Source organism: Hemitrygon akajei, chromosome 9 (genome assembly GCF_048418815.1).
Source record: "Hemitrygon akajei chromosome 9, sHemAka1.3, whole genome shotgun sequence".
Lineage (NCBI taxonomy): Eukaryota > Metazoa > Chordata > Chondrichthyes > Myliobatiformes > Dasyatidae > Hemitrygon > Hemitrygon akajei.
The window spans coordinates 122,058,802-122,084,657 of record NC_133132.1 but is presented as its reverse complement, the minus strand read 5'-3'; the positions used below and the strand labels follow the sequence as shown (position 1 = coordinate 122,084,657).

The following is a 25,856-nucleotide window of genomic DNA, read 5'->3' as shown; positions in this document are numbered from 1 at the left end:
TTCAAAAGGGCAGCAATCCTAACAGTATCCAAGAAAAGCAGGGTGGGCTGCCTCAATAACTATTGGCCAGTTGCACTCAAACCTACTGCAATGAAGTGCTATGAGAGGTCAGTTATAGCTAGAGTTAAATTCTGCCTGAGCAAGGGCCTGGGCCGCTGCTAATTGCTTACAGCAACAACAGATACAATCCCACTGGCTATTCACTCTGCTTTGGAGGATCTAGAAAGCATATGCCAGGCTGCTGTTTATTGATTACAGCTCAGCATTCAATACCATCATCTCCTCAGTGTTTGTCACCAATCTTCAAACTTTGAGTCTCTGTACTTCCTTCTACATCTGAATACTTGACGTCCTCATTGGGAGACCACAGTGATAATGTCTCCTGGCTGACAATCAACACTGTGCACCTCAAGGATGCCTGCCTAGCCCATTGCCCTACCCTCTCCATACCCACAACAGTGTGGCTAAGCACAGTTCAAATGCGGGTTACAGGGGTGAGGCCAATCAGCTGGTTGAGTGGCGTTGCAAGTTCAAATCAGCAAAACCAAGAAATTGACTGTGGACTTCAGGAAAGGGAAATCCCAAGTACCAATCCTAATGGAGGGGTCAGTGGTGGAACGTGCACAATAATGGAAAGTAAACACATCTAGGCAACATACTGTATAAGAAAACATGATTCATATCAACTAATTATAAAATTTCATGAAAATGATCAGAATAAGTTTGAAATGGAACTTTATATTTCTACAAATTAATCAAGACCCACATGAATAGACTCAGGCAAATAAAAGAAATCAGCATTTATGACAATACTAAAATTTCATTGAAAGTGAACAACACATTTTATCCTATATAAATTACAGTAAATAATTTTGATCCAAATAAAAAATGTGCACAAAAAGAGCGAAAGCAGGAGCTAAAACACGTTAGGAGTAAATCTTTCTATAATTCTTAGTTTTAAACTCAGAATCGTTGAAAAGATCCAATTTCAATAGGAAGATGCTGAGGACGCTAAGAATCGGAACTAAAACCTAAAACTGATGTGAACAGCACATAAGCAATCTTTTTAAACATAAAAGCTCCTCTGTCACTCATTCTAGAAAGCCGAATGCTGAAATTGACAATTGCCCATGTAGCAATAATGTGTGAAGCGAAACAAAACCATATTTTGACGTAAGCAAACTATGACTAACTTTTATTTTCACATGCCAGAGAAAATCTGCAGATGCTGGAAATTTTGTTTTATTTTAATTATTATCGTTATATTTTGTGGTTAGGCAAACTCATGGCAAGCAAAAATGTGCGTAAAGTAGCATTATAACCCAACTACTTTAACAAGTTTTTTTTAGCTTTCTGACTAAGGACGCAACAATTCAAGACATTTTGACTTTCGGGACTTACTCGGGAAGGACGTCAGATTGTGAACACTGCTCTGATTTTGTTTCTAAATTGAGCTGCTGGATCCTGTAACTATTTCCCCTCTGACTAATATACTTGACTAACAACAAGAAAAAAAATCTTACTTCTGTCGGTAAAAAAAAACTTCTTGGAGTTCTTGGAGTAATTAAGTTAACATAACATTACGCCAAATTAACCCACGAAGAAAAAAGTATTAACTTTGGTCTTAAAATTATAGACACTAAAATGGCTCTGAGATTACAAAGATCGTTAAACTATTTTTACTCTAAATGTTACTTTTTGATTTCGTATCAAAACAACTCTTGAGAACCAATTCGGACTGGTTAAAATACACGTTCAATGCTTCGGACATATACAATACTCCACAATCTGCTTGCAGGTGCATTTTTATCGGTATCTACAGTTATTCGCATAGAATAAATGATTAACACGACGAATAAAGTAAAGCAAGATCATAAAAAAATACGCTCAGTATCAAACTACATATTTGTTTCTTACGTCCTCTTAATGTAAAGTTTTATTTTGTATTTGTACAAGTAAAATTATATAAACTCAAATATATTAGATGATAAACAACAGTTAAACGACTGAATAGTTTGTTACTAATAATGTTCCAATGCAAGCCCCGCGTTCCATATCCTTTCATGACTTCATAGTTCAATTGCGACGGGATTTGTCACAGGAGTGACAGTACGGCGAGGAATTCCATTGCCTGCAGCTGTTATGCAAGCGCTGCAACGACCAGAAAGACCGAGTCGTTTTAAACAGCTGACTGACTCTATTCTTTATTTGTCCTGCTGGTGGCTGACCACCCCCACTCCATGATGCTTCCGACATGATTAAAAAAAACCTCTCAATTTATTTTGGTAGCCGGCTCTGGGTAGGCGCCTGCATCAAAGATGGCAGCCCCCTAAATTTGGCCGCCGGTTGCCAGGCAAGGCAATCTCCGCTCCGCGAATGGGTGAGGGGGATGAGAACTGCGCAAGCGCACAGCTGGGAGACTCCTCCCCGAACTGGGAACGGGCTGGGCGGACGATTGCCGTACACCCCGCCCACTCCCTCCCAACAGGCCTCGCGTGGCGAATTCCGATGACGTTTGGGAACGTCTGTGTGGTTGTTTTTGTCATCGGGTCCGAGTGATCGACTCGCGGCTTCCGATTCAAATCGACACGGCGGCCGTTACTCTCGGCACTGGAAATAGGCGCGGCCTGCCTCAGAGGAGGAGCGGCGGAGAGGGGGCCACCCGCTTGTCTTATGTCTACAGCAAAGTTTCCCGTGTGCCCATCCCTTCCCAAAGGCAGCTGTTTTAGGCCCAAGCTGCCGTGGTCTGCGAGGAGACGGCGGTAGTGGGGCAGCGGGAGGAGAGCGGTGTGAGCCTGTGTCTTGAGCAACTCGCCGAGAGAAAGCCGCCTGATCTGGGGCACAGGACAACAGCCTTTTACGACATGTCGTCGGCAGACAGCCTGAAGTCGCGGCTGAAAAAGCTCGAGGCAATGGTCAGAGACCCGAAGTCTCCGATTAACGCGGAGAGTTTGTTGGTGAGTCCCTAGATAAGGAATGTTTCGCTGCTTCTCTCTGCAACTTAAATCCCCAGCCCACACCCTCCACATTACTGCACTGTGGCCTCCATCGTACAGGCCGTCCCCGAAGTTTGGGATGCTGCTAAGTTGGCCCTTTGTGTTGCAAAGGCGAAAACCAAGTCGTCTTGTTTGGATTCGCGCAACTTTTTGATGTCCAGTACAGGCTGTCCTGATTTGAGAGTGGAGGAGGGGGAAGAGGATGTATAACAATGAAGACAAAGCTCGTGATTTGAAATTATGGGGAAGTTGAGTGTTTGTATATTACGATTGACTTAGCGAAAATTGGAAAAAATATTTGTATCAAATATTCAGATGGTTCGTTTGTACTTTGAAATGGTTGAGTGAGCTTTTATTGTATCGTAATGTTTCTTTTTTATATGTAAACAATGGATTCTTTTGGTCACTGGCTCAAGTTTTGGTGAGTAGTATTAGTTTTGTTGATGAATTCTGCCACGGATGGTTGATTTCATTTTATTGAATTAGAAAAGACAGAACTGCCGAATCAGGAAAAATAACGGCTTATTTTTTCATGGCTATAAACTTAACATTGAACAGATATGTAATAGCTTTGTACGTGACATCGGTGGTAATTTTGTTAAAATTGATACAATAAATGAGCTAAACATTTGACAGTTGCATAAGTTAACATTATCCTACTGAGCTTTAGTTGTGAAATGTAAGTCTTTCAATCTAATAGCATACTAAATGCAGGCAAGTTTTTGTAGTAAGAATAAGGTTGAAGTGTTTACTTAATAATCTTAAATTTATATCAGATTTTATTTTTGCCCATGCAGATCTACTTCCTGCTGATGTTTATAGGGATTTTGGTAGATGACAGTTCAATTGGAATGTTGATTTAGAGGATACTTTTTAAATATCATTAAAGTGATGGGTAATTTTTAGGGTTTTACTATTTAAACCTTTTAGAGTATTGCTTTTTGTAATACTCATTGTGTCTGGTGTATGAATTATGAAACATGAAGCAGCTGTTTTAATTGTGCATAGTCACAGAGCATGGTAACAGATCCTTAAGTACACCATGCCTTAGACTCAACTTGGAATGTTTTATGCAGTGATATTTCAAGTGATCATCTGTGTACTTGTGAAAGTGCCTGCCACCAGGTACCCATCATGCTGTGTGATTCAGATTTCAACCATTTGGATGAAAGATCTACTTCAAATTCCCTCATTATACCTGCTACTTTTAAACCTATGTCTTCAGGTTACAGACAGATTTATTTGGGGGTAAGTGTTGTACTATCTGCCTTATTTGGGTGTCCTTCCTATCTGCAGCATCATCGAACTTCTCGATTATATCATTTGTTCAAACCAAATCAGTGCAGTAAAGGGTGAAGCTTGTGAAATCAAATGAATGAAAACTTTTCTTCGTTTTAATTCCTTTGGTTTTGAATAGTTTTACCAGTCTGGTGGCCTTTTGGGCTCTGAAACCTAATATTAACTAGGTATCAATATAAAATATTTAAAAGGCATGACACAAATGTACTTGTAATTTTGGGAACTTTCAACAGAAACTCCTGAAAGCAATGTGAAAGCTCTTTGGCTGAGAGTGGCTTTCCAAATACATTATTCAGTCCCTTACTTTGTCAAAGAAAAAGGATTTTTTTTTACCATAGTCTGTATTGCTGGAATGGTTTGGTGTTAAATAAGTATTGAAAACCAATATTTTTAACAATAGTTAAAGGATTTTCACTATATTGAAATTGCCTTTTCACTTGAAAGTAAAAACCTAATGTTGATAGTTAGCCAATTTTGAGGAATTTTCATTTGTTATTGCTTTAGTCATCCAAGACAAATTGTAATGGCAGAATTCAACAATTCATTTGGGGAAAAAAAATACAGGTTGACACACCCAAAATACTGGAGGAAATGATGAAGGGTCTCACCCCGAAATGTTGACCCTGTATTCCTCTCTATGGTTACTGTCTGGCCTGTTGAGTTCCTCCAGCATTTTTTTAATGTGTTGCTCTGGATTTTACAGCACCTGCCTAATCTCTAATGTTCATGAAGTGCAGATTGATGTATTTTCCAGATATAAAAGTAAATGTCCTGTTAGAAATTAGTGACTAAGTTCTATTTGAGAGGCTGTCTATGAGTTCAGTCACTTAGAGCCAATGGTGAGATATAATATCTATTTATGTGTCAGATATAAATATCTGTTATCACATGTATATGTCATAAAAGAGATTGAAGTTAACAGTGGGAGTGGAAAAGTTCCCAAGATAGAAATTTTACTTAATACCTTGTTCCTTAGATATGCTCACTTAGTTTATTCAGGTGTGCTATTTGGAAAATGCATATCAATTTCAGCTAAAAGGCCATTTCAAAACATAAAATATATTTTTATTATTACAATCAAGACAAGTTTAAAATTCTTTTTAAAATTTGAGTAACTTAAGTGAAATTTACACTGTTGTGCATTTTTATAACTGATGCTTCCCTTCCACTTTGGGGCAGCACGTGTTAGTTCCCATCTGACTGGGGAAATTTTCTTTGGCACTGTTGGCTCTCTGGATTGTCTCTCAATCCAGGCAACATCCTTGTAAATCTCCTCTGCACCCTTTCTATAGTTTCCACATTCTTCCTGTAGTGAGGTGACCAGAACACAGCGCAGTACTCCAAGTGGGGTCTGACCAGGGTCCTATATAGCTGTAACATTACCTCTCGGCTCTTGAACTCAATCTCACAATACTGACTCACCAGCAGTTGGACCTTCCAGAAACAGGTGTACTTTTACTACAATCAATTGAAACACCTTGTCTGCACACAAGCCCCTAAAAACAGACCTCCATTTAACTAATTATGTGAGTTCTAAAATCAATTGGCTGCACCAGTGATGATTTGGTGCATCACATCATAGATGAGTGAATACTTATGCAATGAATAATAAGTTTTACATTTATAATTAATTTAGATCCCTTTGTAGAGATCTGTTTTCACCTTGACATGGAAGAGTCTTTTTTCTGTTGACCAGTGTCAAAAAAAGTCATATTAAATCCATTGTGATTCAGTGTTGTAAACCAATAAAACCTAATCATAGGAAAATTTACAATGGCCAATTAACTTACTAACCAGTACATCTTTGGACTATGGGAGGAAACTGGAGCATCCGGAGAAAACACACGTATTCCACAGGGAGAATGTCTAACAGAGGACGCTGGGATTGAACTCTGAAATCTAACACCTCAAGCTTTAATAGAGTTGTGCTGACCACTATGCTACCATGACACCCAATCTTTCGCAATCACTAACCCTGAAAGTAAATTCCACGTACCCTTTACTCAATTTAAACTTACTACATTTAATCTTGTAATTATGGCCAGACATTCCTGACCGCTCAAGTGCCAGAAATAATCTGCTTCACACCACCTTCCCTCATCATTTAATTACTTCAAGTGCAAAAGCAGTTCCATAATTTGTAGTTACACTAAAAATGTCTAATTTTGCCAAATCATCTCCACTTTATTTCCACATATCAGCTAACTGTGAATCTGTATGTCCCTGTAACACCGCAATTTCCAAATTTCCATCTGAGTGCAGTAATAAAACTACAATGGGAGAGTTTTCTCATAACACTAATTAAAAAACATGGAATCAACTTCAAATCCTATCTATCTACACTCAGTGAACCTCTTTGAGTATAATTTCAACAAAGCAAAGCTGCAATGCAATCTATACAGCAAGTGAAACAAAAATATAACTGACACCAATCTCAAAAGCACTATATAATAATACAGTTAATGCATTCATTGTAGATTAATATTAAAGCGGTAACCAGTGGTGCCTTTGAACAAGATGGAAGTTTTCTGATCATTTCTCTTACATCCATGAGATACATAGAACATAGAATAGTACAGCACATTACAGGCCCTTCAGCCCACAGTGTTGTGCCGACCCTCAAACACTGCCTCACATATAACCCCCCACCTTAAATTCTTCCATATACCTATCTAGTAGTCTCTTAAACTTCACTAGAGTATCTGCCTCCACCACTGACTCAGGCAGTGCATTCCATGCACCAACCACTCTATGAGTGGAAAACCTTCTTCTAATATCCCCCTTGAACTTCCCTCCCCTTACCTTAAAACCATGTCCTCTTGTACTGAGCATGGTGCCCTGGGGAAGAGGCGCTGGCTGTCCACTCTGTCTATTCCTCTTAATATCTTGTACACCTCTATCATGTCTCCTCTCATCCTCCTCCTCCTCTCCAAAGAGTAAAGCCCTAGCTCCCTTAATCTCTGATCATAATCCATACTCTCTAAACCAGCCAGCATCCTGGTATATCTCCTCTGTACCCTTTCCAATGCTTCCACATCCTTCCTATTGTGAGGCAACCAGAACTGGACACAGGTCCAACTGCTGGTGAGTCAGTATTGTGAGATTGATTTCAAGAGCTGAGAGGTAATGTTACAGCCATATATGACCCTGGTTAGACCCCACTTGGAGTACTGCACTCTGTTCTGGTCGCCTCACTGCAGGAAGTATGTGAAAACTATAGGAAGGGTGCAGAGGAGATTTACAAGGAAGTTGCCTGGATTGGGGAGCATGCCTTTGAGAATAGGTTGAGTGAACTCACCTTTTCTCCTTGGAGCTTCGGAGGGAGAGAAGTGACCTGATAGAGGTGTGTAAGATGATGAGAGGCATTGATTGTGTGGATAGTCAGAGGCTTTTTCCCAGGGCTGAAATGGCTAGCACGAGAGGGCACGGTTTTAAGGTGCTTGGAAGTAGGTACAGAGGAGATGTCAGGGCTAAGTTTTTTATGCAGAGGGTGGTGGGTGCGTGGAATGGGCTGCCAGCGATGGTGGTGGAGGCGGATACAATAGGGTCTTTTAAGAGACTCCTGGATAGGTACATGGAGCTTAGAAAAATAGAGGGCTATGGGTAACACCAGGTAATTTCAAAAGTAAGTACATGTTCGGCACAGCATTGTGGGCCGAAAGGCCTGCATTGTGCTGTAGACTTTCTATGTTTCTATCCTGGCAAAAGCTACACCATGAAGACAAACCGACACTCCAAGCAACTCTGCAAAAAGGTTATTGAAAAGCACAAGTCATGTGATGGATACAAGAAAATGTCCAAGTCACTGAATATCCCTTGGTATACAGTGAAGTCAATCATCAAGAAATGTAAAGAATATGGCACAGCTGTAAATCTGCCTAGAGCAAGCCATCCTCAAAAACTGAGTGACTGTGCAAGAAGGGGACTAGTGAGGGAGGCCACCAAGAGACCTATGACAACTCTGGAGGAATTACTAGCTTCAGTGACTGAGATGGTAGAGATTGCACATACAACTGTAGGCGGGTGCTTCACTAGTTTTTATGAGAAAGTGGCAAAGAGAAAGCCATTGTTGAAAAAAGCTCACATAAAATCTTGGCCAGAATTTGCCAGAGGGTATGTGGGAGACTGAGTCAGTTGGAAGAAGATTCAATGGTTTGATGAAACGTAAATTGAGCTTTTTGGCCATCAGACTAAACACTGTTTGTCTTAAGTCTAACACACCGCACCCACCGTACTGTAAAGCATGGAGTGGCTGCATCATCATACTGTGGGATTGCTTCACTGCAGCAGGCCCTGGAAGGCTTGTGAAGGTAGACAGTAAAACAAGCGCAGCAAAATACAGGGAAATCCTGGAGGTAGACCTGCTGTGGATGCAAGAGAACTGCAACTTGGGAGAAGATTTGTTTTCTAGCAAGACAATGACTCCAAGCATAAAGCCAAAGCTACACAGGAATGGCTTAAAAACAAGAGTTAATGTCCTGGAGTGGTCAAGTTAGAGTCTGGAGCTCAATCCAATTGAGAATTTGTGGCTGGACTTGAAAAGAGCTGTTCACTCTCAATCCTCATGAGATTTGACAGAGCTTGAGCAGTTTTGTAAAGATGAATGGGGGGGGGGGGGGGGTGGAATTTGCAGTGTCCAGGTGTAGAAAGCTGATTGAGACCTATCCACACCTGACTCAAAGCTGTAATTGCTGCCAAAGGTGCATCTATTAAATACTGACTTGAAGGCGGTGTGTAATTATGTAATCAATTATTTTATCTTTAATATTTGTAATAAATTGACTAATTTATAGAAACACACACACAATGCTGGAGGAACTCAGCAGGCCAGGCAGCATCTATGGAAAGAGTACAGTTGATGTTTTGGGCTGAAACCTTTCAGCAATACTGGACAAATAAAAAGCTGAGTAGATTTGAAAGGGAGGGTGGGGAGAGAAATGCACCAGGTGATAGGTTGAACTTGGAGGAAAAGCGATAAAGCAAACAGCTAGGAAGTTGATTGGTGAAAGAGACAGAAGGCCATGGAAGAAAGTTTAAAAAAAGGGAGGGGAGGAGGAGCACCAGAGGCAGGCGATAGGCGAGCAAGGAGCTAACATGAGAGAGGGACATTTTTTCTGCAGTCCTGCGAAGGGTTTCGGCCCGACATGTCAACTGTACTTTTTTCCATTGATGCTGCCTGGCCTGCTGAGTTCCTCCAGCATTTTGTGTGTATTGCTTGGATTTCCAGCACCTGCAGATTTTCTCTTGTTTGCTGTTTGTAGAACTTTGTTTTTACTTTGACATGAAAGAGTCTTTTCTATTGATTAGTGTCAAAAAAGCCAAATTAAATCCACTGAGATTCAGTGTTGTAAAACAATAAAACATGAAAACTTCTAGGGGGATGAATACTTTTTAGATGGACTATAGATGTAGGTATTTGGAAAACAGGTAAAATTAAATCTGTCTGGCTGCAGGGACCATGTTTGCCAGGGGTTCCCAACTTGGGGTCCACGGACCCCTTGCGTAATGGTATTGGTCCATGACATAAAAATAGTTGGGAACCCCTGGTATATGCTGACATTGTCCTCTTGAATTGAGTATCCTATTCCTGTCTTCTTTGTGTTCTGGTAAAATCTATATTGAATTGCAACAATGTATCTTTCATGTTAAACCTTTAAAGGTTTCTACAATAATTATAATTTAGTTAAAAATCTATAAATACTTGATTGCAGCTGCCTGCAGGAGGTAAATAATGGACAGCTGATATGCACTGCTCTGTTACAGGTTCTTTTTGCTCCTGTAACCAATGACATTCCTGTGAAAAGATTTTACAGATTCTTCATTGTCGACTGAAAGAGGCTTAATGCATTTACTCTCAATGCAGAAGAACACATATGTGGAAAAGATCACCCCGAGGTTGTCACAAGATTGCAGATACTGGAATCTGCAGCAACACAAAAAACATGTAGGAACTCAGGCCAAGCAGCATCTATGGAGGGAACTGGACAGCTGAAGGGTCTTAAACTGAAATATTGACTGTTTTCCTCCATAGATGATGCCTAAACCACTGAGTTCCTCAGTTGCTTTGTGTTGCTGTAAGGTAATTCTAGGAATTGCTGCTGTAAGTCAATGAAGAAAAGATTTTAAACTGTATATTCTATAAGAACTCTGATCTTGCAATATGAGATTTTGTTGTGTTCCTGTCACTTATTTGAAGCCAATGAATTTTGAGGGCTTGAAAGAATGCACCATCTGCATCTTGATCTATTAACAAGAAAACTATATTCCATGTGAACATTATCCAATTTTATGGGAATAAGTTGGAAAATGTGGTTGAATTCTTGATGTTGATCTGTCAATTGTGAAATGCAACTCATTGATCCGGTGTGGCAGTTTCAATATAATCTTAGTGCAAAATAACAGGTACTTGGCTACAGTTAAGCCAGTCATTAATTATTCTCAGTGCAGTATTGATTTGCTTGTATGATCCCACTTTCTGGCATTAGCCATGACACTCTCTATTCTAATTTTCCTTTTAGATGTTAGTTGACTTGCAGCAGTCATGCATAAGAATGTAAATTGTGTTCTGATGTTCTGGAAATTGAATTCATATACATGAATAAAAATCTTCACGTTATGTCTCTGTTTAAATGTGCAATGTACAGTTTATAGTAATTTATAATAAATAGTATGTACAACAGGGCAGTCAATATAATATAGAAATACAATTGTATCAGCATGAATTAAGCAGTCTAATGACCTGGTGGAAGAAGCTGTCGTGGAGCCTGTTGAGCCTGGCTTTTATGCTGCGATGACATTTCCCGGATGGTAGCAGCTGGAACAGTTTGTGGGTGACTCGGGTCTCCAATGATTCTTTGGGCTTTTTTTATACACCTGTCTTTGTAAGTATCCTGAATAGTGGGAAGTTCACATCTACAGATGTGCTAGGCTGTTTGCGCCACTCTCTGCAGAGTCCTGTGATTGAGGGAAGTACAGTTTCCATACCAGGCAGTGATGCAGCCAGTTAGGATGCTCTCAATCGTGCTCCTATAGAAAGTTCTTAGAATTTTAGGGGGGGGGGGGGTGCCATACCAAACTTCAACAGTCTGAGGCGAAAGAGGCACTGATATATACAGACCTTATGAGATCCTTGGTGATGTTTATGCCGAGGAACTTAATGCTGTTCACCCTCTCAACCTCAGATCCATTGATGTCAATAGGGCTAGCCTATCTCCATTCCTCCTGTAATCCACAACCAACTCCTTTGTTTTTGTGACATTGAGGGAGAGGTGGTTTTCTTGTCACCACTGTGTCAGGGTGGTGATGACTTCCCTGTAGGCTGCCTCATTATTATTTGAGATTAGGCCAATCAGTGTAGTGTCGTCAGCAAATTTAATATTACATTGGACCTGTGGGTGGTGATACAGTCATGGGTATACAGAGAATAAAGGAGGGGGTTTAGTACACAGCCCTGAGGGTCACCTGTGTTGAGGGGCAGAGGAGAGGGACCCCACTTTTACCACCTGCCGGCAATCTGACAGGAAGCCTAGGATCCAGCTACACAAAGCAGGGTGAAGGCCGAAGTCCCTGAGCTTCTTGGCGAGCCTGGAGGGAATTATGGTGTTGAATGCTGAACTGTAGTCTAAGAACAGCATTCTCACATAAGCATCCTTCTTCTCCAGATGTGTAAGGACGGTGTGTGGAGCTGTGGCTATAAAGTTCAGAGAGCTCTAAGTTTTCTTGTCCATGAATGGAAAAAGTGTACTATAATACCAACTAGAAACTACTAAAATACCAAGAAGCAATAGTTAAGACAAAATTTATTACAAAGGGGTTGGAGTTTAAGAATAGGGAAGGTTTGTTACAGTTGAACACAGTGCTGATAAGGCCATATCTGGAATATTGTGCACAGTGTTGGTCTCTTTACCTGAAATAAAGACATAAATTGGTTTTGATTGTCACATGTACTGAAGTACAATGAAAAACATTGTTTTGCATGCTATCCATAGTGATAACTTAATTACAATAGTGCATTGAAGTAAAATAAGGGGTAAAATGACAATGCAGAGAAAGTGGATTGCTGCTAAGCACTAAGGTGCAGGTTCATGAAGAAGTACAATGTGAGGTCAAAGGTATTAGAAGACCAGCAGGCTCATGATGAGGTACAGTTGCAGGAAAAAGTTTGTGAACCCTTTGCAATTGTTTGGTTTTCTACATTAATTTCTCATAAAATGTGGTCTGATCTTCATCTAAGTCACAATAATAGACAAACACAATCTGCTGAAACTAGTAACACAAGCAATTGTAGTACCGTACTTCTCATCAATACTGAGCACACCATTTAAAAAATCAGTCTAGGTTCAAAAAATGTAGGTGAACCTCTTGAATAATGATTTCAACGAAAACTATTTGGAGTCATATGTTCCAGTGAGTGAGATGAGATTGGAGGTATGGATTGTGGAGGTGCCCGGCCCTATATAAAACAAAGACACACAAAGTCAGGTGACTGACTGAGGCTGCTTTTCTCAAGAAAGATCTGTTAATGTGTACCATGCCTTGATCAAAACATCTTTCAGAGGATCTTGGAAGAAAAATTGTAGCAATGCATGAAGCTGGAAAAGGCAATATGGGCATTTCTAAAGACCCGAGTTGTTCATTAGACCGCAGTAAGAGAAATTGTCTGCAAATAGAGGGAATTTAGTACTGGTGCTACTAGCAGTGGGTGTCCTGCAAAGATCACACTAAGTGAAAAGAACCCAAGGGTAACAACAAAAGACCTGCAGAAATCTCTAGAACTTGCTAAAATTGCTGTTCATGTGTCCACTACAAGAAAAACACTAAACAAGAATGGTGTTCCTGGAAGGAAACCACTGCTTTACAAAAAAAACATTGCTGCATGTGTTTTAAGTTTGCAAAAGACCACCAGGATGCCCCACAATGCTTCTGGGACAATGTTCTGTGAACAGATGAGACAAAAGTTGAACTTATTGGTAGAAATGCACATTGCTATGTTTGGAGGAAAATGGACACTGCACGCCAGCATCAAAACCTCATTCCAATGTGAAGCAAGGTGGAAGGAGCATCATGGTTTGGACTGCTTTGCTGCCTCAGGGCCTCGAAACAATGAATTCAAAATTATATCAAGACATTTTACAGGAGAATGTCAGGGTGGTGGTCCATTATCTGTAGCTTAATAGACGTTGAATAATGTAACAAGATAATGATCCAAAACACGAGTAAGTCAACAATAGAGTAATTTTTAAAAGAAAAGTGTTTTGGATGGCCAAGTCAGAGTCCAGATCTTAACCCAATTGAGATGATGTTGCATGATCTGAAGAGGGCTGTTCATGTAAGGTATGCCAGAAATATTGATGAACTGAAACAGTTTTGTACAGAGGAATGGTTGAAAATTCCTCCTCGCTGTCGTGCATGTCTGATCAACAGCTACAGGAAAGGTTTGGTGGCGATTATTGCTGCTAAAGGAGCTTCTGACAGTTAAGGGTCACATACTTTTTCCAGCCTGGATTGTGAATGATGGAAAGTATAATTTTGTGTTAATAGTTTAGGCAAAATATTTCTCTTTTATTGTGACTTTGAAGATCAGCCCTCATTGTATGAGTGATTAATGCAGAAAAACAGGTAATTGCAAAGGGTTCATAAACTTTTTCTTGCAACTGTACATTGTGAGGTCACTGGTACCAGGTACTACTATACCAGGAGACCATTCAATAGTCTTGTACCAACAGGATAGAACATGGGGCAGTCCAAAGGAGATTCACTAAGATGTTTCCTGGGAATTAGAGGGTTGCCTATTATGAGAGGCCAGACAGTTTGGCTCTGTGTTCCTCTAAGTTCAGAAGAATATGGGGTGACCTTATTTAAATATATAAAACCTTAATTGCGTTTGAAAGGGTAAATGTTTGTGTGTCTTACATTTGTAAAAAAAAAATACGGGATTTTCAAATTTTAATTCATGTTCTTTATTGTGAACCAAGGGCAAAATACAGAATATTTTAGTACCTATCCTTAAGAATTGTCATTCTAAATTTCACAAAATGAAAGGAACTAAAAAAAAGTTTTCTGAATAACAGTGATGTTGGTCTCAATATTTAGTATTGACGCCATTTCATTGTCAGTGTGTAGGATCTAAGATTGTAACTTTTTCACTCAACATTAATAAGTCAGTTATATCTAAACTCTACATTTTTTTCTCAATTTGTTTTGTGGTTTAAAGTTATGGAGCTAGAAAGGGACCTACGTAGGAAAACTTGGAAGGTTGCTGCTATATCAAGTGAAAGTTGGTCACTGCTTGGAATGAATCAGAATCAGGTTTATTATCACCGGCATGTGATGTGAAATTTGTTAACTTCGCAGCAGCAGTTCAATGCAATACATAATCTAGCAGAGAGAGAAAAAAAAATAATAAAAAGCCATAATAAATAAGTAAATCAATTACATATATTGAATTGATTATTAAAAATGTGCAAAAACAGAAATACTTAAGTTTAAAAAAAAAAGTGAGGTAGTGTCCAAGGATTTAAAAGTGCAGTTAGGAATCGGATGGCAGAAGGGAAGAATCTGTTCCTGAACCACTGAGTGTGTGTCTTCAGGCTTCTGTACCTCCTACCTGATGGTAACAGTGAGAAAAGGGCATGCCCTGGATGCTGGAGGTCTTTAATAATGGATGCTGCCTTTCTGAGACACCGCTTCCTAAAGATGTCCTGGGTACTTTGTAGGCTAGTGCCCAAGCTGGAGCTGACTAAATTTACAACCTTCTGTAGCTTCTTTCGGTCTTGTGCAGTAGCCTTTCATACCAGACAGTGATGTAGCCTGTCAGAATGCTCTCCAGGTACAACTATAGAAGTTTCTGAGCATATTTGTTGACATCCAAATTGCCTCAAACTCCTAATAAAGTGTAGTCACTGTCTTGCCTTCTTTATGACTACATCAATATGTTGGGACTAAGTTAGATCCTCAGAGATCTTGACACCCAGGAGCTTGAAGCTGCTCATTCTCTCCACTTCTGATACCTCTGAGGATTGGTATGTGTTCCTTCCTCTTACCCTTCCTGAAGTCCACAGTCAGCTCTTTCGTCTTACTGACATTGAGTGCCAGGTTGTTGCTGCGGCCCCATTCCACTAGTTGGCCTATCTAACTCCTCTACGCCCTTTCATCACCACCTGAGATTCTACCAACAGTGGTTGTACTGTCAGCAAATTTGTAGATGGTACTTGAGCTATGCTGAGCCACACAGTCATGTGTATACAGAAAGTAGAGCAGTGAACTAATCACACACCCCTGAGGTGTGCCAGTTTTGATCGTCAGTGAAGAGAATATGTTATCACCAATCTGCATAGACTGTGGTCTTCCAGTTAGGAAGTAGAGGATCCAATTGCAGAGGGAGGTACAGAGGCCCAGGTTCTGCAACTTCTCAATCAAGATTGTGGGAATGGTGGTATGAAATGCTGAGCTATAGTCAATGAACAGCATCCTGACGTAGGTGTTTGTGTTGTCTAGGTGGTCTCATCCACACAGGTTTTAATGAAGTTGGTAACAACTGCCGCATACTCAGCCAGATTCAAAGATGGATCCCTGAATACAGTCCAGTCCACCGATTCAAAGCAGTCCTGTAGGCGTTCCTGTGCTTCCCTTGTCCAAACCTTCTTGGTCCTCACTACTGGTGCTGCAGTCTTCAGTCTCTGCCTATACTCAGGGAGCAGAAATACAGCTAGGTGCTGTGGGATTCTAACTTGGCCCTGAATATTAAGGTAATATTAACTTGCTGCTCCATTTTTATATTTTCCTTGGGGCTCTTTTGGATGAAAGTGGCTTGTTGCTGACTATGCACTTGAATTCAGCACAGCTGTCTACTCTATAATTTTTACAGAAATTCCACCAAATAATGATGTAACTGTTTTGTCCTCATGGAACCACTTGAGTGGATTGTCCCTGTCTAGATACTTCCTGAACTCTGAAGTTTCAGCCCCACCTTGCTGTAAATCAATGAGCTTAGAAGTTTGGTGCTTTATGGTATTGGGTCAAACTCTCTCCACTTACTATAAAACTGGTAACAATATGATTTTCTTTAGTCAAAGTATATATATTTTTTTGTATCTTGTAATGTACACCTCATAATCCAGGCTTCTAGTCACAATTTTAAGAAACAAGATGGTTCGGAAACTCCTAAGATGTATTTTACTAATCAATGGTTTTCTTAGTTATTTAGAATGGGTATGTGATAATGTAGCCTAATGTACTGGGAACAAAAGGTCATGCATTGTAAAACTGTCATTGGACATAGTTAAACCTATTTTGATAACCCTATGAGGATTTCAGAATGGTGATTAATCATGATTGTCCTGACCAGTTACCACTCATTACTCTAATTCTAAATTGAGATTTTTATTATCCCATTATTTTCATCAATTCCCCAGATTCTACCACTCATCTGCACATTAGGGACATTTTCAGTCACCACCAACCTACCAGCCTACATGTCTTTGGGATGTGGGAAGAATCTGGGGCATCCAGAGAATACTCATGGAATCATAGAGAAAACACAGATGTCATGCAGGTAGAACCAGAGGTCACGATTAAACTCGGGCACTGGGGCAGGTATATCTATATGTATACGCAGGTGTGAGTATGTGGCGCTGAATTGTGACAGGAGACTCTTGCGGAGCAGTTTCTAACTAGCTTCAGTCATGTGCACTTTTGTGGCAGTTACAACTACTGTGTGCTTAGAGCAAACAGTTTTTAAATAGTGTCAATTGCTGTGTCTGTTCAAAAAGCGGTTATTTTTGTTATTGATAGTTGGCGAGAAGCAGTGGGACAATTCAGAACTGTTTTTCTCACTGCAGTTTTAAGCATTCAGGCTTGGAGATGCCAGAAATTGCTGGGATTGAAAATGAAACTATTTCCTGACTTCACCAATTTGTGAACTATGAAGAATTGGAAGGTATCAACACTCATTTGTAATGTTTCAGAATTAGGTTTATTATCACTGGCATGTGTTGCAAAATTTTTATACTTAGCAGCAGCAGTTCAATGCAATACATAATATAGAAGAAAAAAAGGTAAAATAAAATAATAAATAATATGTATATTGAATAGATTAAAATAGGAATCGGATGGCAGAGGGGAAAAAGCTATTCCTGGATCACTGAGTGTGTGCCTTCAGGCTTCTGTACCTCCTACTTGATGGTAACAGTGAGAAAAGGGCATACCCTAGGTGCTGGAGGTCCTTAATAATGGACACTGACTTTCTGAAACACTGCTCCTTGAAGATGTCCTGGGTACTTTGTAGGCAGACTAAATTTACAACCCTCTGCAGCTTCTTGCGGTCTTGTGCTGTAGTCCCATCCATACCAGACGGTGATGTAGCCTGTCAGAATGCTCTCCATGGTACATCTAGAGAAGTTTTTGAGTGTATTTGTTGACATACCAAATCTCTTCAAACTCCTAATGAAGTATGGTCACTGTTTTGCCTTCTTTATAATTGCATCCATATGTTGGGATCAGGTTACGTCCTCAGATCTTGACACCCAGGAACTCGAAACTGCTCATTCTCTCCACTTCTGATACCTCTGAGGATTGGTATGTGTTCCTTTGTCTTACCCTTCCTGAAGTCCACAATGAGTTCTTTTCGTCTTACTGACATTGAGTGCAAGGTTGTTGCTGTGACACCACTCCACTAGTTGGCATATCTCGCTTCTGTACACCTCTTGTCTCCATCTGAGATTCTACCAACAATGGTTGTATCATCAGCAAATTTATAGATGGTATTTGAGCTATGCCTAGCCACACAGTCATGGGTATAGAGAGAGTGGAGTAGTGGGCTAAGCACATACCACTGAGGTCATCAGCGAGGAGGAGATATTAGCACCAATCCGCAAGATTGTGGTCTTCCAGTTATGAAGTCAAAGATCCAATTGCAGAGGGAGGTACAGAGGCCCAGGTTTTGTAATTTCTCAATCAGGATTGTGGGAATGATGGTATTAAACGCTAAGCTATTGTCGAAGGCATAGGTGTTTGTATTGTCTAAGTGGTCTAAAGCCGTATGAAGAGCCATTGAGATTGCACCTGTCTTTGGCCTATTGTGGCAAAAGGCAAATTGCATTGGGTCCAGGCCCTTGTTGAGGCGGCAGGAGTTCAGTCTAGTCATGACCTCCTCTCAAAGCATTTCATCACTGTAGATGTGAGTGCTACTGGTGTTACAGTGAAAATGAAGATTTGGCGGATGCAATCATCGCAAGCATTATATGAAGGCACTATCTTCACCAGTCTGTACTGATTTTGTTCATTTACATGTTTTATGTTCATTTACAGTCAATCAAAAGTACACAGAATCAATTTTTCTGGTAGCTATTAGGAACTAAGTTTTATAGTAGTGTATTAGTATTAATAATGTTCTAATTTGTTTTGTATTTCGTTTAAGGACATAATTTGTTACAAACTTCTTTTTGATACCTTTTATCTGTTTCTATGAAACTTCGGCTAATTGGGACAGCCCCTTGGGATTGGGCCAAAATGTACTGGTCCAGTATGTCCCAATTAATTGGAATCCACTGTATTTCATATTTTGTATGTATGTGTGTATATACACACACATTCAAGAGGTTGAAAATCAGCCTTTATCACAATTAAAATGTCAATAATTGTCAGATTTGCTCTCAGTTTATTGTATGAAAATCAATAATTTAACAAAAATTTGTTCGGCTGCACATTAGGACACGGGCGATTTTATCGTATCATGAATACTTAAGTGAGCAATGACAATGCCTGCATTTAATTTGTTTACCTTCCAAAATACTTAATGTTGTATTGTTATTTTGAGTCACAGATTGGAAGTCATGGATTTTCTAAACATGATTTTTAAAGCAGATATAAATCCCTAACACTTTTGAAATGTTAGATGTTTTCTGTTGTATTACTGAAATTCCCACTGCTAAGTATCCTAGTTAATTCTGTCACAGTCGAACTGGGAGTACAACCACCAAATTTATATGGTCTTTTGAGAGTATCATGACTGCAAGAATCAACATCTTATTCTGCTGTGGGTATTGTTTCTTCAGTGTTCTAATGGGATAATCAATAACTACCCTTCTACATTATGGGTTCACATTGCATATTGGGAAAATAGTCAAGCAACATTTCAGCAAAATACTGAGTGAATTCTACGTATTACATATGGCCAGTTCAATGGGATGATTGCAGATGTTTATCTGTTAATTTGATATCGTAAGCTTCAAAAACTTGACTAGGTAGTGTTTAGGATGTTTGTTGAGTAGAAAATGGGGGCTACCATACTTGAATCTTGTTTCTCAGTGAAGCTACTATGTAAACAAGCCTTTAGTCTTTTAAAATTAATATTATTTGACAGTCATAATTAATGGGCATTTCTTTCTATATTTGCAGTATTTCATGGTTAACAGCCCAGACAAATAATATGAAATGTTGTGTTTAGCAAGTAAATAGTTGCTCTGAATAAAATGGGAGCAGAACCTTTGCCTTTTTAGGTGAGATTCTGCAATTATTTTGCAAGCAGTTACCCAAGGGAAGGGAAATCTGCCAACAATACTCCAAACTACGAACATGGGAACATAAGAAATAGGAGCAGGAGTAGCTGTCCGGCCCATTGAGCCTGCCCCGCCATTCAATAAAACGGCTGGTCTGTCTGTAAGCTCAGCTCCATCTACCTGCCTGTTCCCCATAACCCTCAGTTCCCCACTATGTAAAAATATATCTGACTGTATCTTTAAATATATTTAGTGAAGAAGCCTCAACTGCTTTCCTGGGCAGAGAATTCCACAGATTCACCACTCTCCTCCCAAACAGTTTCTCCTCATCTACGTCCTAAATCTTCTCCCCTAAGTCCTGAGGCAGTGTCCCCTAGTTCTAGTCTCCTCAGCAGTGGAAACAACTTTCCTACTTCTATCTTATCTATCCCTTTCAAAATTTTGTATGTTTCTATAAGATCCCCTTTGATTCTGCTGAATTCCAGAGAGTATAGTCCCAGGTGACGCAATCTCTCCTCATAGGTTAATCCCTTCACCTCTAATTCAATAAAAATGATTTCACTGTGGCGACCCACTTCCCAGCGCACTCGAACCGGCTTACGAAGTGGCACGCGCTGGCATTGAGGCCGACCCCAGAAAGGGCACCAGGCTTCCTTCACCAGCAAGGGGAAAAGCCCATGCGTGGGACGGGACTGTGAATATGCGCCCCCTACAGCATTCCCGCCTGGAGAGGGCGGGAACAGGAAGGCTTTAAAGCGAGGCCGCGAAGTTTGAGTAAATCTCTTTTGCAACTGCAACTCACCAACTGCGTGTCGTTATTTCAGCGCTGTGTGTAGCACACCGCTACATCACAACTATAATGCAAATAAATGGTGTTATTAATCTTGGTGCAAATTCAACGTGAAATGCTTGGATTGGTATCTGTTTTATAGTGTGACACAGTGCTGCTGCAAACACAAAAACATCAAGCCCTTACTTGCACAAAGACTAGCAGATCACCCATAAGGACACATCAAATCATCAAACCCCTAACCTCCAAGCCCCTCCTATGCAAAAAAAAAAGACGGTGACAGTAGCATCAACATCCAAACCCTACCCCCTCACACACTCAAACAAAGTAACATTGCCCATCCACCAATCGGAACAAGAAAGAAAACACAGAGAAGCTGAAGGAGGCAATTATAGACAACAGTCCACACAGTCACATATGTCTCAGAATTTCAAAAGCATCCTCCTTTGGCATCAAGGAGAGCAATAGCTCGATCTCAGTCCTTCCATCGGGCCTTCATCCACTGAGATGCGGCCTGACCTATGAACAGTAACCACCAATCTAGCCTAATCCACATTCGATCTTAATGTTTCAATCTTCCCCGATGCTTCCGATCAGTATGAAATGGAGTTGACCATTGCTCCCGCCCCATCTCTGGCCTCCTGTTCGGGACAGTTCATGCTCATGGTCCTCTCCTGGAATTCTGAAATTTTCTTGAGGACAGCAGAGTGCTAGATTACTTGATGGAACTCTAAACTGAAAGTCACAGGCTCCAACAGTTTCTGAAACACAATCAAGATAAGAATGAGTAAAAGGTGTAGAAAAAACTAAACTGACTATCTGGAAGAGGCCTTATGAGGAGTCGCTGTTTGCTGACACCATCTTATAACTTATAGTTATTGCAAATTCATGTGTACCTTTTTAGTGTGTTGAATGATGTTGGGTCCAATTTTCTGCAGTCAAACCTTAAGTCATGCCAGCTGATAAAATGGCAGAAGGGAAATTTGTGGGTCAGAATACTTCATGGTCTTGCAAACAAGAGCAATGAAGTCCATTTCCTGTTTCCTGGCTCCCATGGTTGCTTGAAATGATATAAGCAGAATTGAGCAGAACCAATTATATGGGAACCATGCATGTTAATGCCTGTAATAATGTTAGGATGAGATGTTTAATGGAGATCCTGTCTGTTCATTTTGGTGAATAATAAAATGAAATTTAATGAGATCTTGGAACTCTGAATGTCTCTAAAATCCATCTTGTGGTCTTGTCTTTTGAGACAGATAAGCTATTAATAATTGAAACAATTGAGTTCCATATTATATCCTCTACACTCAATGTCTAGATGCAATATGTGATGCAGTGTATTCTGGTTAATTGGGGCGCTTCAGGACCAGTAACCGCAATTAAGTGACTGTCCCAGTTACCAAAGTTTCATGGAAATAGTTAAAAGGCATAACAAAGACCAACTGTTTTTTTAAACTAACAAACAAATTATTTATTTAAATAAAATATGGAACAAATTAGAACTCTAACAATATGACTACAGTATTATGAAACTTTTAGTTCTTAATAGTTATTGACGTGCTGTGTTCTTTTGATTGTAAATGAAGAAAATCAGCGCAGACACCTCGTGCAAGTAACTGACTATCTTCATTGCTTTCCTGCTTAAAGACAAAATAAAAAACAATGATCAATAATCACAGCATTTTGAATCACCATCCATTGGTCCAAATGAATAATATAACACAAGCACACACAACTGATGATGTTTAAAAACTATTTACTTCATGATGTCTAATGGCCTTTTCTGACATCTCCAAGCCTGAATGCTTGAAACCACAGTGAGCAAAACAGTTCTGAATGGTCTTACAACCTATTTTTCTCCAACTATCAGTGACTTAAGAGTTAAGCCTTTGTATTTTCAACAGTAACACATACAACTGACGCTGGTTAGAAAGTATTTGGCAACAGTCTTCTATCCCAATCAAGTGGCACAATGTTCCAAATAAACAAAGGGAATCCCAGCTATTTTCTCAATTAGTTTTTGTTCTTTAAGAGTTGTCCCAAATAAGCAGTTGCCCCAATTAACCGACGGCCAAATTAACCAGAATTTGTTGTGTTTGGAAAATCTACTTAAGTGAACTTGGGCAGAGTTTCCAGATCAAAATAATTTAAAGCATTTCTCTGGAATAGTTAGCTCTAAATTATTTTCTGATTGTTCATTCCAGGTGGAAAAATAAAGAAATGGTAATTTCAAAATTGTCAACGATGACACCTTTGTGCGTGGAAATTGGTAGGAAATTCAAAACTTGAGCAGTATTACTCAGCAGTTATAAATATTATAAATTTTGATTGGCGCTGTTTAGTCAAACAATTGTTTTTCTTTTCATAAACTATTATTTCCTTAGAAATATCATATAATAACTTATAGGGACTTTTCATACATTGTAGTTCAAAGTGCTTTACAGTGGAACTGTGCAAATATAAAATAAAAGGTGATAGGTAGAAGCAAGGTTAAATAAATTGGTTTTCAACTGTGTTCTTCATGTATGTGTAAACCCCTTGGGGTTTTCTTTAATCCTATTTCTCATGTCCCCTTCGAACTCTGCTAGTTTGATTTGAAAATTTCTAAGGTACTACTCTCAACTACACACCATCGTAATTTTCCCATGTGTCCGCAACTTGCTATGTAAAGAAATGCTTTCTGATGTTAGTCTGAAATATTCTTTTAACTAGTCTCCACCTATGGATTAATTTCAAAATAACAGCTCGCATCCACGTTACTTACTTCCCTTAATGATTTTGAATACACCAACCATGTTTTCTCTCATTCTGCGGCTACTTCGGCTAAAAAGATTTAATTCTTTCAATCTCTCTTCTTTGCTCATACCCTGCAGACCTGGAGTGAGTTTCATTGCCCTTCTCTTAACTCTCTGGTGCCTTCACCTCCCTCACAAAATATGGAGACCAAAATTGTACACAGTATTCAAGGTGTTGCCTCACAAGTGCATGAATCGGCTTAAGGAGAATGTCTCTAGACTTAAATGTCACTGAGCTCATTATATACTGTAGCCCAACATTCTATTAGACTTCCTAATTGCTTCTGTACGTTGTCTAGATGTTGATAGTAATGAGTGTACCAGGACACCCAAATCCTCCTTGTACAGTGTACTTTCTAACTCAAGACCGACTCATATATTTATATCTAGTATTACTACTTCCTATATAATATTTTACATTCACTTACATTAAATTTAATCTGCCCACATCTGGATTTTTTTCATTCCTAAGCTCCTGTTTGGCTGTCTTGTCCCTCTCTAGAGCCCGGTCTTATCCTTGCTTCCTAAATTTTAAGTATGCTTCTTTCTTCTTCTTGACAAGATGTTCCACACCTCTTGTCAACCATGGTTCCTTCATCCTATCAGCCTTTCCCTTCCTGATGGGAGAAACCTATCTAAACATCCTTCAGTGTTAAGTACTTCCCTGAACACATCCATTCCCAATCAATGTATTGATATATATGAATTTCCCAATGCATTGAGGTAGGAAAAGGTGAAACAATGACAGAGTGCAAAATAAAGTGCATCAGCAACAGGGAAGTCAAGTGCACTACCCCTTCTGTGGCTAGCAATGATACAAATATAATCCCAATGTTTTTAACAAGGTCTCTGCCATTTCTTTCTTATCTTCCTAAAATGGCCTAGGATACTGAATGTTTCAAAAGGGACAGGGGAGAGGTAAGGGAGGTGGGGGAATACCATTGCTAATCTGGGAAGTATCAGAGTTGCAGAATGGGACGTCACGTAGAGGGATTGTCTACTGAGTCAGGGTGGGTGGTTGTCAGAAATAGGAATAGAATAATCACTCTTTTGAGGCAATTCTAGACAGCCCCCTTCCCAAATACTAACAGAGACCCAAAGGAACAGATCGGGAAGCAGAGTTTGGAAAGTTGCAAAAATAACAGGGTTGTTGCCTATAACTGCTATAACAGGGTTACAGCCAGCAAGGAACAAATGAAATTTTTGAGTATACTAAATGCAAGAGAGTGCTTAAGAGAGAAATCAGGAAGGCTAAAAGAAGACATGCTACAGTTGCTGTAGCAAGCCGAGTATTTAAAATATCCTTAGCTATGGGTGAGATGCTGGAGGATTGGAGGATAGCTAATGTTGTTCCATTGTTAAAACACCCAGGAGTAAGATGGGAAATTATAGGCTGGTGAGAGTAATGTCAGTATTGGGTAAATTATTGGAAGATATTTTAAGGGACCGGATATATGAGTATTTGGATAAACAGGGACTGATAAGGGATAGTCAACATGTTTTTGTGCTTGGTAGATCATGACTAACCAATCTTAGAGGTTTTTTTTGAAGAGTTTTACCAGGATAGTTGATGAAGGAATGACAGTGTTGTCGTCTACATGGACTTTAGCAAGGCCTTTGATAAGATCTCGCATGGCAATTAGTGAAGAACATTCAGTTGCTTGGCATTCAAGATGAGGTAGAAAATTGGATTCTACATTGCCTTTGTGGGAGAAACCAGAGTGTGGTCTTAGAGGGCTGCCTCTCTGACTGGAGACCTGTGACTAGTGGTGTGCCATGAAGATCGGTGCTAGGCCCGTTGTTGTTTGTCTGGATGAGCAAATTTGGGGATAACACCAAGATTGGGGGCGTAATGGGAGTAAGGAAAGCTATCAAAGCTTAGACTATAAGATAAGATATAGGAGCAGAAGTAGGCTATTCAGCCCATTGAGTCTACTCTGCCACTCTGTTTATACAATTCTTCCAGTCATCCCCACTCCCCTGCCTTCTCCCCATACCCTTTGGTTCCCTGGCTAATCAAGAACCTATTTATTTCTGCCTTAAATACACCCAGTGACTTGGCCTCCACAGCCAGTAATGGCAACAAATTCCACAGATTTACCACCCTCTGACTAAAGTAATTTCTCTGGATCTCAGTTCTAAATGGTCATCATTGAATCCTGAAGTCGTACACTCTTGTCCTAGACTCCCCTACCATGGGAAATAACTTTGCCATATCTAATCTGTTCAGACCTTTTAACATTCGGAATGTTTCTATGAAATCCCCCCTCATTCTCCTGAACTCCAGGGAATACAGCCCAAGAGCTGCCAGACGTTCCTGATACGGTATCCCTGCAAGTGACTGTTCAGCACCAACTATCTGCCTCTTGCTTATTGCTGTAAAAGACTCTTGCTTGCTGCTGCTGGATAAGGTGTTTGTGTGTGACTACCTTTCTCTTGCTGCTGCCGAATGGAGTGACAGTGTGTGACAGTTCCT

At 39.9% G+C, this 25,856-nt stretch overlaps 1 protein-coding gene across 4 annotated transcripts in view; it reads left to right on the top strand.

The window, feature by feature from the left end:
* The first annotated feature begins 2,501 nt into the window (after nucleotides 1-2,501).
* The window catches only part of LOC140733505 (rho-associated protein kinase 2-like), a 227,023-nt gene continuing 203,668 nt past the window's right edge, over nucleotides 2,502-25,856 (top strand). For 3 of the 4 annotated variants that reach the window (XM_073056925.1, XM_073056922.1, XM_073056923.1), the window contains exon 1: nucleotides 2,502-2,957. In XM_073056925.1, the coding sequence (XP_072913026.1) occupies nucleotides 2,865-2,957 (93 nt within the window). In that variant the 5' untranslated portion in view covers nucleotides 2,502-2,864. The remainder of the gene's footprint in view (nucleotides 2,958-25,856) is intronic. The other variant, XM_073056926.1, reaches the window with a different exon arrangement.